Source organism: Hyla sarda, chromosome 2 (assembly GCF_029499605.1).
Source record: "Hyla sarda isolate aHylSar1 chromosome 2, aHylSar1.hap1, whole genome shotgun sequence".
NCBI lineage: Eukaryota > Metazoa > Chordata > Amphibia > Anura > Hylidae > Hyla > Hyla sarda.
Window position 1 is genome coordinate 358,583,424 of NC_079190.1, and position 15,385 is coordinate 358,598,808.

At 40.1% G+C, this 15,385-nt stretch overlaps 1 protein-coding gene across 2 annotated transcripts in view; it reads right to left on the reverse strand.

Moving 5' to 3' along the window:
* Positions 1-15,385, reverse strand: part of TAFA3 (TAFA chemokine like family member 3) — a 402,721-nt gene that overhangs the window by 227,265 nt on the left and 160,071 nt on the right. For both annotated transcript variants that reach the window (XM_056558306.1, XM_056558307.1), the window contains exon 2: positions 2,677-2,792. In XM_056558306.1, the coding sequence (XP_056414281.1) occupies positions 2,677-2,791 (115 nt within the window). In that variant the 5' untranslated portion in view covers position 2,792. The remainder of the gene's footprint in view (positions 1-2,676; positions 2,793-15,385) is intronic.

A 15,385-nucleotide genomic window follows, 5' to 3' on the forward strand; every position in this document is an offset into this window, starting at 1 on the left:
ACCTGACAAAAACTGTCGGTTTCACTTTAGTAAATGAGGGCCATTGTGTATAAGAATAGGAATCGTTTGATGAATAGTTTGTTGACAGCCCCCTCAATAATTTCCCCTACGTGACGTATCTGTGCTTTATGCTCCCTCTATTCACAATAGTGAAAACATTGCTTTTTCCATAGACTTTTTGTTCTAATCTATGATGATGACTAAAGTTTATCTAACTATATAGTGCACAATGATATTCCTGACCGTGTGTACTGTAAATTTAACCGCATTGGCTATAGTGTTTTTCTCCTTCAGACAATGTTTTGTATTAAATGTTCTTTTATTTTTTTCTCAATAAAGATTTTTTTAAAGTAACTTCCAGTAACTCATGGGTGACGTCTGTTCAGAGTAATTCACTTTCCCTTTTTTTTCTCCATTGAGTCTGGACTGTCATGATGACAGCTTATCTCTGCATAGCTTATCTATGCCGTCAAGATGTCTTAGGCTGGGTTCACACCACGTTCTGTTAAATACGGCTCCCGTATACGGCTGGGAGGAGGGGGGCGGGGCTTAATCGTGGGCCCCGCACTCAGCCATATTCGGGAACCGTATTTAATGTATGTCTATGAGCCGACCGGACATGCATTAAATACGAGTGCAGGCGCCGCGATTAAGCCCCCCCTCCTCCTCCCAGCCGTATACGGGAACCGTATTTAACAAAACGTGGTGTGAACCCAGCCTTAGGCTACTCTCATTTCTAGCAACCTTCCAATCTATTCTCCATCATCTACAGAATCTTCACTACCAATGGCTCTGTGCTCTGCCTCAGTATTCAACTGTATCAGTGTTAGAGGATGCCGATACAATTTAAAGGAATACAAAGGGACTCTGGCTTCAGACACAAGTGGATTAAATTGGAGCATATCCATCAAAGAATTTTTATATGAAAAACTTTTCTGCCATGGTGAAATAATTGAAGAATAAAAGTAAATTAAAGAAAAAGGAAAAAACAACAACATAAAAACACTCCTTGAATTGATCTTGTTCTGTAAGGAGCGGAACGGGTATGTGAGAGGGACGGATCATGCTTCAGAACAGCAGCCCTTAGTTGAGATACACTACCTGCATGGATCAGTTCTTCTATTGAGCCATTCAATTAGTATTAGATGCCGGCTATTGACTGTGGAAAATCTAATTAAAATTATTGTACACAAAATGAATGACTGTCTATAAAGATTCTCCATCCTGCCTCATTTAGGATAGTCCTTAGTAAGGCAAAAAGAAAAAAAAAATGGTCAAAGAACAAACCCGTAGTCAAATCTATTTGTTTACTATTTGGGAAAAGAGGGCTTTAGGTTTACAAATAGTTGCCTTTTATGGTGTAAAAAATAATGTATTTTTCTAGACTATTAAAAATGTGAAATGTTTACTTTTCTGAGGAATTAATTTCTTTTTGTGTTATGTTAGATTTTACACCAATTTCTCCCACTGTTTAAATTAAGTCAATATCTGCTTAACATTTTCATAGCAAGAGATAATCAGAGGTTGGTTCAAAGAATAATAATAATAAAAAAAAAGAATACTACATTTATAAGTAAGCGATTGTTTCACTGAAATTGACATAAAAGTATGACTTATACGGCAGGGCAGTCTCAGCTAATGATAAAACCACTCGAGGCTTTGTTCAAAAGAAATGACCATTTTGTGTACATTGAATACAAGAGGTCAGAACATTGTAAGAAATTGTCCGATGTTTGATGAAGGTTGTGGAGTTAAATTATAGTGTACAGAACAAGGTATGGTCATCATAACCTACACTTCTTAATCTAAGATATGTGCCGTGCTCTACCGCACATATAGGTCTACTGGATGTAAGCAGGAGCAATTTATTTCATGGTTAAAGGACAGTAAAGAATAAAATTTAGATAAATATTTAAAAAGAAAAACTTGCTTGAGAAAAAATGTATTTTCTACCATAAATAAAAAAAAAATTGGTAACCTTTTTAAAGGGAACCTTTTATCACTTTCATGCTGTCTGAACCACAAGCCATTAAGGTTGTCCACGGTGGCATTTCTCTGCCCCTCCAGCCTGGATTGATAAATCTCTCCCTGTTTGGGAATATGAAAAAATAAATCATTCAAGGCTAGTGGGACAATCGGAAGGCTGCCCGTTACCACCTGGTTCAGGCAGCATGAAATGGGCTCATGCCTTAAAAGCATGAGACCTTAGGTGATATGTATGAAACTAATTGCCAACTTCCCATAGAATAAAAACATCCGGGTGGTTGGCAGTTAACTCTCTGTGACCATTGCAGAGGGAAAAGCTGGCGGTCAGTAACATCCGGACTCTCCAGAAAGAAGTTACGGAATGTCTTACCATCCCTGCCTACCTGATCAATGTATACATAGCACTCACTGAAAGCAGAAAGCAATACCCTGTTCTACTTCCTGGTTCAAAATACAGATGCATGGTAAGCTTGGCATCCTTAGGCACTCACCAAGACTGTGCAGCATGGATATGCAATCTCACGTACAGTATAGCGCCACAACTACTCAAATGATCATCCAGAATAGCTCACAAATCCTGAGGATCCCAGAAAGAGGGTAGCTACAGGACATGACATAAAGATTCTACAAATATATAGGGTGTGTCAACAGCAGGACTAAAGCTTCTATCAAATAATGCCTTGTACATACCTGAATGGACTCTGTGGTGTGTAGATGCTGCAGCTATACGTCCCCATAGGGTTAAAAGGCAAAGGGTGAGAACCAATACCCATCTGATGAAGCTTTGTATCTCTCTTTTACCCATTCTGAAAAATAAGACATAATAAAAAATAAAAAAAACAATGTTACTAAATCACACATTTACCGTCTTAAAGGAGTTTTCCATTTTATAGATAAATAAGTTTTTCCTTTTATAATATAACATTGTGCAGCTTTCTGATCTAGTCTACTACCATTACAAGATCATCATTTTAAGATCTGAGCTGGTTTTCATTGAACAGGACTATTCTTATTACTCGGGGGCTGAGCTTCACAGAGACTGAATACATCTGACAATTGATAATACAGCGGTCCCTCAAGTTACAATATTAATTGGTTCTGGGACAACCATTGTATGTTGAAACCATTGTATGTTGAGACCATAAACCTATGGGAACCTGATAATTGGTTCTGAAGCCCCCAAAATGTCATCCAAAAATAGGAAAAAAGTGAGGATTAAAGATAAATAAGTAGAAAACTAATACAGATAAAGCAAATCCTTACATATAAAAGTAAGAAAGTTCTGCTGGGAGCTGTAAATCAATGTCTAGGTCAGTGTTTCCCAAGCAGGGAGCCTCCAGCTGTTGCAAAACTGCAACTTCCAGCATGCCCGGACAGCCGTTGGCTGTCCGGGCATGCTGGAAGTTGTAGTTTTGCAACAACTGGAGGCCTGGTTTGGAAACAATGGTTTATGTAGAGGACAGGAGCTTCTTCAGGGTCCTATACAGTACACACAGTGTCCCAAATGGAGCCGCCCTTACTTGGTGTCCAAAAGAGCAGCTAACCCTGGCACAGGTAAGGAGTAGTACAGAACTTGTAGTTCCTCCCTGTACTGTAGGGGGCGCTACATGACAGCCAGTCAGTGCATGCACTTCAGTAATACAGGTGATTTACCAGTAAAATGCCCATTCTGATTGGTCAGTTCCTCCAGTTGTGACAGGTGTCACAGATCTGGACTGTCTGTACATTGTATGTTGGGTCTGGTTTCAAGTTACGATGGTTCAGAAAAAACATTGTATGTGGAAACTATTGTATGTTGAGGCTATTGTAAGTTGAGGGATCACTGTACAAGACTTTTGAATCCTCTTTGAACTAAACTTCCTGAAATCCATTCTGTTAATAACTTTCTAGGTGCCCTTCAATTCAGTCAGTGTTTTCCAAACATAGTGTCTTCAGCTGTTGCCAAAGGCTGTCCAGGCATGCTAGGAGTTGTAGTTTAACAACAGCTGGAGGCACATTGTTTGAAAAACACTGAGCTACATAAGGGAGATACAATGTCATGCCTTTTACTTATTCATGTCAAAATTATTATATGAATGATACGAAGCCTGGTAAATGAAAAGTAGGGAAAAAAGGCATAGTATTAATTTATAAAACTGTACAAAATAAACAAGGAATTTATAAAATACAACAACACTGCGCCTCCGAATCAAGCTGTAATAACTCAATATTCAGTGTAAATGTGACCCAGGTTGTAGGCAAATTAAATAAAAGATAGAGATAGTCTGCAGCACATTCAGACCTCATGCTGTCCAGCATCTACCCTGACAGATAGTCTATCGGACACCTTCATTAGATATCCACTGCCTGTCACAATGTAACAATATCCAAAAAGAGAGAGAAATCCCAGCCCTGGTGACCTGCGCAAGTCATTAAGCTGGAAGTAACTTGCTATCTTTTCCTCATCCCTGCACAATATCAATAATTGTCGCTTCTTCATTCTGCCGGACTGAGCTGTACAGATAGGACTTATTAGCAGAAGCCACTGGGATACAAAGTCCTTTCTAATGTATCGGTTTCTTATTACCACAACACAACTGGGACTGGGACAAAATGTTCTTGTAGCGCACAGGGTAACTCATATGCATGCTGGGAGTTCACAAATCTCAAAGGTGAAACGAGTCCACTCGTGTGGGTTCATATGTACATATTGTTCAGATAACAGAGGATGTAACACCTAATATAAAGTATGGAAGGACATATCACGAGAAACAATGTGCTCTTTAATGGGTTCTTTTGTTCAATTCTTCTGGATACAAGGTCTCAGTATTTGAAACCCTACTATTTATTGGGATTTTTGAAAATAAAAACAAAACATGACTTATGTATTAACATTGATATTTGTAAATATTCAGTATACGAGGCTTTATAAAAGTTTCCTCTATTATTACAAATCTGTCACACTGTATTGTTTATATATATATATATATATATATATATATATATATATATATATATTAGAAAAAGTTAATGGCACTCATTGACCATTGACAATTTATTCATAGATTTTTATTAGAGGAATAGCAGAGAAACTCATGGCAAATATTTACTAAAACAGACATAAAACAATACAGTCCATTAGTAAAGTAGAACATAATGACAGTTTGCTGGCACTACACTAAGTAAGTCTCTCTGAATAGTGTACACAGGAACCACAATACACAAGTAGATTGTGAGTGTTGCTCAATGAGATAAATACAGTGGAGCAAAAAAGTATTTAGTCAGCCACCAATTGTGCAAGTTCTCAAACTTAAAGGGGTACTCCGGCCCTGAGACATCTGATCCCGCCCCCCCCCCCCCCCCCCCCGCAATCTTGTGTTCGCCACCCACCTGTTTGAGCTGCATGCCATGGTGCCAGTTCACAAACAGCCGGGTGGCGACCACGGGGCGGAGTATGGATAGACAGTGATTAAAACATTCAGAGACTCTCTATGGTATTGGGTAGTCAGAGGAATATGCTTCTTAGCTACTGGGCACCACTCCTGATTCTTATACCAGCTTCTGCTGGTTAATAGGGGTTAAATGTGGGGGGATTTTAAGGTTTCTCACACCTTTTTAACTCACCGGGCGTCTATGATACCCTCCATGATAACCCTGTTTGTGTATCCTGTCCCCATTAATTCTAATCTCTATTGTCCGGAGTTGTTTTAGGTCCCATACAAGCTTGTCTTATCATTATTATTCTCCTTCCCACAGAGAGTCTCTGTCTAAAATGTTTTCACCAACCTCCCCGACGTTTCACCAGACAACCTGGCTTTGTCAAGGGCTGTAGGCTAATGTCTGGTGTGGCAGTGTGGTCCGAGGAAGTACACCCAGTGCACAAAATCGCTATCACCGCCAGTGTGGACAGCGTCCGTACTCTCCCCATGCCATGTATGCATTTTTGCACTTTCATTAAATAAATCTACCTTCACATCTGGAACCTGGTGAGTGCCATTCATATTCTTTTCTGCATTATAAATTGGTGGGGATAAACTGCTAGTACAAGACTTTTCTGCTTAATACTTGTTACACTTCCTGTTATAGTTTTATAAAACTTAGTAGAGTTTTGGAATGTTTTCAAATGCATTTAATTTCTATTCATTTAGCCTATGCCTCCTGCCTGATTTCAACTTATTTGGCTGGCATTTTGGGGCTTAACCACATGTTTGGCAGTGCTCTTGCGACTTTGACAAAGGAGCACATCTTTGGGGCTATCTTTGTTTCATTATTTGCACTAAAATCCCCTATATGATAACAAATTGTCAGGATTACAACAACAAATGGTGCTGTGAATAAGATTACAACAACCCGAGAACCACAACAAAATGGCACAGAGGCAGCATGGCGATTTCATTGGATTATACTGTTGCCCTGCAGCGCCGGGGTCCTTGGTTCAAATCCCAATATTGTGTTTGTGTAAAACATACTCATTTTGACTGTAAGCCCCAACAGGGACAGGGGCTGTGGAGGGCTGTGGAACCTGTGTGGGCTATATAAAATAAAAAATTATTATTATAGTTGGCAAGGTCACCACAACAAAAGGTGCTGTAAACAAGATTGCATCTCCAGAACGACAACACAATCTATACAGTAAATATGACAAATGTAAAGTTAGTCATAGCTTGATGGTACGTGTAAATTGCATTGATGTGAGTGTATACAACCCCAGAACAACAGCACAATCTACACAGAAAATATGACAAATGTAAAGTTAGTACTATCAGTCTATTGTGATGGACCAAATGTTTAACCCCTTAAAGGGGTACTCCACCCCTAGACATCTTATCCCCTATCCAAGGGATAGGGGATAAGATGTCTGATCGCGGGGGTCCCGCCGCTGGGGACCCCCGCAATATAGCATGCGGCACCCACCTGTTTCTGGTCCGGAAGCGCTGGAGGGTCTCCGTCCTGACCTCGGGAACGGAAGTTCGTGACGTCACGCCTCCGCCCGCGTGTGACAACACGCCGTGTCCCCTCAATGCAAGTCAATGGGAGGTGCTGCATGCTATATTGCGGGGATCCGCCTGCGGCGGGACCCCCGCGATAAGACATCTTATCACCTATCCTTTTGATAGGGGATATGATGTCTAGGGGGGGAGTACCCCTTTAAGGACTCAGCGTTTTTCCGTTTTTGCATTTTAATTTTTTCCTCATTACCTTCTAGAAATCATAACGCTTTCAATTTTGCACATAAAATTCCATATGATGGCCTATTTTTTGCGCCACTAATTCTACTTTGCAGTGACATTAGTCATTTTACCAAGAAATCCACAGCGAAACGGAAAGAAAATTACTTGTGCGACAAAATTGAAGAAAAAAGGTAATTTTGTAACTTTTGGGGGCTTCCGTTCCTATGCAGTGCATTTTTCGATAAAAATAACACCTTATCTTATTCTGTAGGTCCATACGGTTAAAATGATACCCTAATAACTACATGCAGGAATATGTATGCGTTTAAAATTGTCATATTCTGACCCCTATAATTTTTTTTTTCCCACGTATGAGGGCTAATTTTTTGCGCTTTGTTCTGAAGTTTTTAGCATTTCTATTTTTGTATTGATCAAACTTTTTGATCGCTTTTTATTCATTTTTTATGATATAAAAAGTGACCAAAAATATGCTATTTTGGATTTTGGAATATTTTAGCGCGTACGCCATTGACCGTGCGGTTTAATTAACAATATTTTTTTATAGTTCGGATATTTACACACGTGGTGATACCACATATATTTATTTAAATTTTTATTTACACAGTTTTTTTTATGGGAAAAGGGGGGGGGGATTCAAACTTTTATTAGGGAAGAGGTTAAATGACTTTTATAAACTTTTTTTTTCACTTTTTTTTGCAGTGCTATAGCTCCCATTGGGACCTATAACACTGCACACACTGATCTTTTACTCTGATCCCTGCAAAGCCATAGCTTTGCATGGATCAGCGTAATAGGGGCTTGAATGCTCAAGCCTGTAGCTCAGGCTTGGAGCAATCAAACGCCGATCGGACGAGACGGAGCAAGGTAAGGGGGTCTACGCTCCCGTCCTAGCTGATCGGGACATCGCGATTTTATCGCGATAGTCCCGATCAGCCCGACGGAGCTGCCGGGAAGCGTTTACTTTCATTTGCGACGGAAGGGTTGATAGCGCGCGGCACAACGATCGGTGCCGCGCGCTATTAGCCCAGGGTCCAGGCTATGTATAGCAGCCGGGACCGACCCGTTGTGATTGTGTTTTAAACATCGGGACCGGGCGCAGGGCGTACAGCTACGCCCTGCATCCTTAAGAGGTTAATGTAAAAAGTAGAATGTTTTAAGATTTTTTTGTGCATAGTTTGGCACGTGTTATACACTGGTATACATCTTCCAGCTATCATTATTTGAGGTATAAGACATCTAGTTAAGAGACAAATAAATAAAAGCCTAATAAGATGAATCACTTGAATTAGACTAAATTGCAAGATAAAGAACAGTCTATAGACAAGATTGGTGATGTGTCTGGAACAAAGCATACAGCAACAGCTTTACACAATTAATTCAAAAGTATAATAACTCGATTGAATGACAGCCCAAATTGTCTCAGAGTACAGTGAATGAAACATAATGTGTTTATTATGTTTCTTCTTTAACTTTGTTTTTTTTTCCCTTTTTTTGTAAGTCTAATAACATGTTCTTCATGAAGTAAGAACAACTTTTTGTAACCTCAGCTTCTGATAACAACAGATCACACCTTAACAGGTAGACATTGGTGATGCCCCCTACCAGTTCACAACTATACCTGCTCGCTCATCTTAGCACCAGGATTTTATACACAGTCTGCCACCTCCCTTTTAGTTTGCAAATTTCGTTTGCGAGCCAAAAATGTTCAACTCTACTCCAACATTGCATCATAGGATGCATATTGAATAAAGCATATTTTGTAGCATCTACCTTGAAAATAATATGGAGGCTTATTACTCCTATTATAGACTGTATGTAGTGCGATCGAAATGCCACTCACCGTATAATCAAAACCTTCTCACTACTCTCAGAGCTGTTGTTCATCTTTCTGCCTACTTTCTGCCTTGTGATTTTCACATTGATATTTAGAAAATACAGATACTGTAAATCCAAGGGACTCGTGGGAAAGTCTTGCATAGCGTTTCTATAAATTATATCCACAATTAGCACATTATTATTCTGATGTAGTAGACGTTATTGTAATACATAATTATAGAGATCACATTAGTCATAGTGTGATGGTACATGTAAATTGCATTGATGTGAGTGCATGCTGGCAAATGAACTTAGCGCACATCCTTATATAAATCATCTTCCCTCTTCTTCTCATTCTTTTGTTGTCTCCTGAAAAGCTTGATTTTTAACCCCTTAAGGACCGGGGGGTTTTCCTTTTTTTCACTTTCGTTTTTTGCTCCTTGCTCCTTTTAAAAAATCATAACTCTTTCAATGTTGCACCTAAAAATCCATATGATTGCTTATTTTTTGCGCCACCAATTCTACTTTTTAATGACGTCAGTCATTTTGCCCAAAAATCTACAGTGAAATGGAAAAAAAAAATCATTGTGAGACAAAATTGAAAAAAAATGCTGTTTGAAAATTTGTGGGCTTCCGTTTCTACGTAGTAAATTTTTTGGTAAAAATGACACCTTATCTTTATTCTGTAGGTTCATACGATTAAAATGATACCCTACTTATATAGGTTTGATTTTGTCGTACTTCTGGAAAAAATCATAACTTCATGCAGGAAAATTAATACATTTAAAATTGTCATCTTCTGACCCCTATAACTTTTTTTATTTTTCCGCATATGGGGCGGTATGAGGGCTCATTTTTTGCACCGTGATCTGAAGTTTTTGCATTGATAGGACTTATTGATCGCTTTTTATTCATTTTTTCATGATATAAAAAGTGACCAAAAATGCACTATTTTGGACTTTGGAATTTTTTTGCGCGTATGTCATTGACCATGCGATTTAATTAACGATATATTTTTATAATTTGGACATTTCCGCACGTGGCGATACCATATATGTTTATTTTTATTTTTATTTACACTGTGTTTTTTTTTTATGGGAAAGGGGGGTGATTCAAACTTTTAATAGGGAAGGGGTTAAATGATCTTTATTCACTTTTTTTCACTTTTTTTTTTTTTGCAGTGTTATAGCTCCCATAGGGGCCTATAACACTGCACACACTGATTTTTTACATTGATCTCTGGTTGTTCATAGGAAACCAGTGATCGATGATTCTGCCTCTTGACTGCTCATGCCTGGATCTCAGGCACTGAGCAGTCATTTGGCGATCGGACAGCGAGGAGGCAGGTAGGGACCCTCCGGCTGTCCTGTAAGCTGTTAGGGATGCCGCGATTTCGCCGCGGCTATCCCGAACAGCCCACTGAGCTAACTGGCACTTTTTACTTTCACTTTTAGCCGCGTGGCTCAGCTTTGAGCATGCGGCTAAAGGGTTAATAGCACGCGGTGATCAGTGCCACGCACTATTAGCGGCGGGTCCCGGCTTCACTATGACGCCGGGAACGCCGTGATATGATGCGGGGTCACCGTGGGACCCCGCGTTATATCACGGGAGTGGGACCAAGAACGTACTCATACGTCCTTGGTCCTTAAGGGGTTAAAACCCTGCATACATTCAGGTGCACGTCTTTAAAACTGGTGTGCTTCAGTCGTGTGTTAAAGGAGTACTCCGTCCCTAGACATATTATCCACTATTCATGCCCCCTCCCATAAGCATGAATGGAGAGGGTGTGACATGACGTCAAGAGGGGACATGGTGTGACATCACAAGGGGCATTGCATGACATCATGTCTCCTGCTGTGGGAACCCACCATTCTATACATACTGGGGTATATTTACTAAGAATGGAGTGTAGTTTTCTTTGTGGGTTTTGATTTCCGACACGTATTTTCCCAAGGTATTTACTAAGGTTTGCCTACATTTTGCACTTTTCCCTACGCTTTGCTTTTTTTTACAACTGTTCTGATCTGTCGGGTTTTCCTCTGCTCAAATCCACCACATTTTCTGTGGAATTTGGGATTTTTCAAACCTGACGGGGACACGCACCTTTTGTCGGGACCACGTCCACTTTCTCCAATTGCCATGCCCCCTTTTAGGATTTGTCTTGTAAAATGGAGGTTTTTTTTTGGTGGCAATTTGTGTAGCATGGAACGTGCAATTTGGGAGCATAACCCGACAAAAAAGAGTCAGTAAATAAACCCCACTGTTTAGAATGCCAGGTGCTGCACAGAGATAGCGGGGGTCCTCATGATCTGACATCTTATCCCTTATCCTTTAGATAGGGAATAAAACATCTAGGGACGGAGTACCTCTTTAACTCTACAACCCTGAAATCTTACATATATATATATATATATATATATATATATATATATATATATAGTACAGTGTTATCTGTCTATTGATTGTACAGTGAGTATAATTTTACTACCTGCCTTTTATTGTATAGATTTCTCTTAGGTCACCAAAAAAGCTCCAAACTACTGAAGTATAAACTCCAAAAGCAAACACTACAAGGAGGATATTTACTAAGCCGTAATAGTGGAGCAGATGTCTAAATGTCACTTATTTTGATACATAAAAGACCATTTTTGATCAAAAATGCTATTTATGTGCAAATACAAGCAACATTTGGAACATGTGCACCACCTGGGGATGGGAAGGAGGCATGAAGAAAGCTTAAAGGGGTACTCCAGTGAAAACCTTTTTTCTTTTAAATCAACTGGTGGCAGAAAGTTAAACATGTTTGTAAATGAAAAAAGGGGTGCAAGTGCAGCTCACAATTAATGTGTAGACACTGCCTGAGGTCAACAGGGCATGCAACTATACCACAGCTGCAAAAAATAACAAAATATGTATAGAAAAATATTGCCCGGACCTTCCAAGGTAGTGTGATTTGATTGAACAAACAATAGATAACTGGGTCGTACTCCAATAATAATTCAATGGTTATTTATTTAAAATGTATAGTGCATTACTCCTCACAGGGCCCTTGTGAGAAAAAACACATATAATAGATATACAAAATTAGATATACAAGATTAGACGATCTTGAAATGTAAAAATATTATAAAAATATATCACTGGCATATAAAATAGCTCTATATAGACAAATTCATATAACGTCTTTAGGGTATTGTAAAGGTATGGTATAAATGTCCTTTTATGTGGCAATTATAAATCAAAGTGGATACTCTGTTACCGGTCCTGAATGATGTGACTCTGTCAGCTCCCGTGCCCAGATAGCGGTCAGCGATCTTAGATAGTGCTGTGGCTTTAACTCTCAAGGTCCAGGTGTTATGCGGTAGTGGTCGTCCCAGGCTGGTGGCACTGGCAGGCGCCGATGGTGAATTCGCCGGGAGGCCGTGCGCTAGCAAGCGCCGATGGAAGATTTGTCAGGAGACCAAGCGCTGGCAGGCGCTGATGGTATCGATCTCCTCACCGCTGGACTTGGAAGCCGGAGACTACACGCTGGGTAGATGGAGTTTGCCTCGTGTAGATGGCGTGTGACGTCAACTTGAGCCGGAGCTGACCAGGTAAAATCAGGACCGGACACTAGTCAAGATCGACTAATGCGTAGGAGATCCACAATGTGATGTATTTGCTCCGTGAGCTAGAGCTTAAGTTCATGGGGAGCATAAATGCCAGTGAGCAAGATTAGTGCATAAGACTAGACGCGTTTCAGGGTTCTCAAATACGACCCTTTCCTCAGTAGTCATGACTACTGAGGAAAGGGTCGTATTTGAGAACCCTGAAACGCGTCTAGTCTTATGCACTAATCTTGCTCACTGGCATTTATGCTCCCCATGAACTTAAGCTCTAGCTCACGGAGCAAATACATCACATTGTGGATCTCCTACGCATTAGTCGATCTTGACTAGTGTCCGGTCCTGATTTTACCTGGTCAGCTCCGGCTCAAGTTGACGTCACACGCCATCTACACGAGGCAAACTCCATCTACCCAGCGTGTAGTCTCCGGCTTCCAAGTCCAGCGGTGAGGAGATCGATACCATCAGCGCCTGCCAGCGCTTGGTCTCCTGACAAATCTTCCATCGGTGCTTGCTAGCGCACGGCCTCCCGGCGAATTCACCATCGGCGCCTGCCAGTGCCACCAGCCTGGGACGACCACTACCGCATAACACCTGGACCTTGAGAGTTAAAGCCACAGCACTATCTAAGATCGCTGACCGCTATCTGGGCACGGGAGCTGACAGAGTCACATCATTCAGGACCGGTAACAGAGTATCCACTTTGATTTATAATTGCCACATAAAAGGACATTTATACCATACCTTTACAATACCCTAAAGACGTTATATGAATTTGTCTATATAGAGCTATTTTATATGCCAGTGATATATTTTTATAATATTTTTACATTTCAAGATCGTCTAATCTTGTATATCTAATTTTGTATATCTATTATATGTGTTTTTTCTCACAAGGGCCCTGTGAGGAGTAATGCACTATACATTTTAAATAAATAACCATTGAATTATTATTGGAGTACGACCCAGTTATCTATTGTTTGTTCAATCAAATCACACTACCTTGGAAGGTCCGGGCAATATTTTTCTATACATGTTTGTAAATGACTTCTATTAAAAAATCTTAATTCTTCCTGTACTTATTAGCTGCTGAATACTACAGAGGAAATTCTTTTCAATTTGAAATGCTCTCTGATGACATCATGAGCACAGTTCTCTCTGCTGACCTTATTATAATAATAATAACGCTTTTTTTTATTGTTGTCCTTAGTGGGACTTGAACCCAAGTCCCCAGCACCGCAGGGGAGCAGTGATAACCACTGAGCCACCATGCTGCCCTTAGCATACATCTGCTATGCATGGTTGCTAAAATGGACAGAGATGTCAGCAGAGACCACTGTGCTCGTGATGTCATCAGTGTTACAAAAAGAAAGGAATTTCCTCTGTAGCATTCAGCAGCTAATAAGTACTGGAAGGATTAAGATGTTTTAATAGAAGTAATTTACAAATATGTTTAACTTTCTGCCACTAGTTGATTTAAAAGAAAAAGGTTTTCACCAGAATACCCCTTTAAAAGGGGCTCTGCCTTGCAGGGAGGGGTCATGCTGGGAAAATGCTCCTCACATGCAACTTTAGGGACAACTTGTCACACCTAGCTGGCTTATATTTCTGTGCTGGCGTGCATTAAACCAGCAGCCCGAAAATGGACAGAGCTTTACGATCGTTCCGCATTATGTTCTTAGGATTTTGAAGAACTTGCTGTCATGCTCCTCAAACCATTTCTGTTTTTTAGTGTAGCAGAACACATTGTCCCAGATTTATCAAACTGTGTGAGAGAAAAAATAGAGTGATTTTCCCACAACAACCAATCACAGCTCAACTTTTACTTTACCAGAACTCGTTAGCTGAGCTGTGATTGGTTGCTGTGGAAAAATTGCTCCATTTTTTTTCTCTCACACAGTTTGATAAATCTGGGCAATGAAATTCATAGCCCTTAGGAAATGCAGGGGCCATAAAGAGGTCGATTTGGTTTACATAGGTGTTAGGTGACAAAGTAACATTTTCAAGGTTTGTGATACATTCAAAACATCCCACTATCCTACCCTTACCAGTTTGTCTTCTTTTGCTTCCCGGTTCCATCTCTTAATCGTGTAAGAGGAACACAAACCTGATCACTGACATGATGTACAAGATAGTATAATTCTTTAGATGGATCTAGTCCATGGTCCAGGTGTAATTCTTACATTTCAACTAGATTGGATGACATGGATTTAGCAAGAATACCATGACTTGTTCTGCATACAGCAAGCAACCATACAGTGTGTGTTTTAACACCTATCTATCATAGCAAGTGTTAGAAACTTGTCTTACAGTAGCTTATCTGTGGCATAGCACCAGATAGACTAGCCCTTACTACCTGTGTGCATCAATAAGCTGTGGGCACCCGTGACCCTGTTCCTGGTTCAGTGGCTATACTTCCATGGAACACTTTCTGTTCCCATTTCAATGGTTGTCTTTCTATGGATCATTTTTGGCAATACATACTGTTAACATCACACAAGATCTGCCATTTGCAGATGATCTGACCTAGTCTTCCAGCCAGCCATTGCATTTTGGCAATTGCCAGAGGTGCTTTAAATCCTGATCCTCTTTTATACGGCATAGGACATAATAATAGTTTAGTGGATCAAAAAAATTATACATTGTATAAAGCAGTGAGGGATCCACTTTGAAGTCATCTTTTATTGAGCTCCTACTTTGCTGGTCCTTATGGGCCCTGCTATGGCAAGACTCCATTGTAACATTACTAGCTGGGCCAACAGAGGGAGCTCCTAATCCGGTGGGCTAGTCTGATTCTTGACATACAGT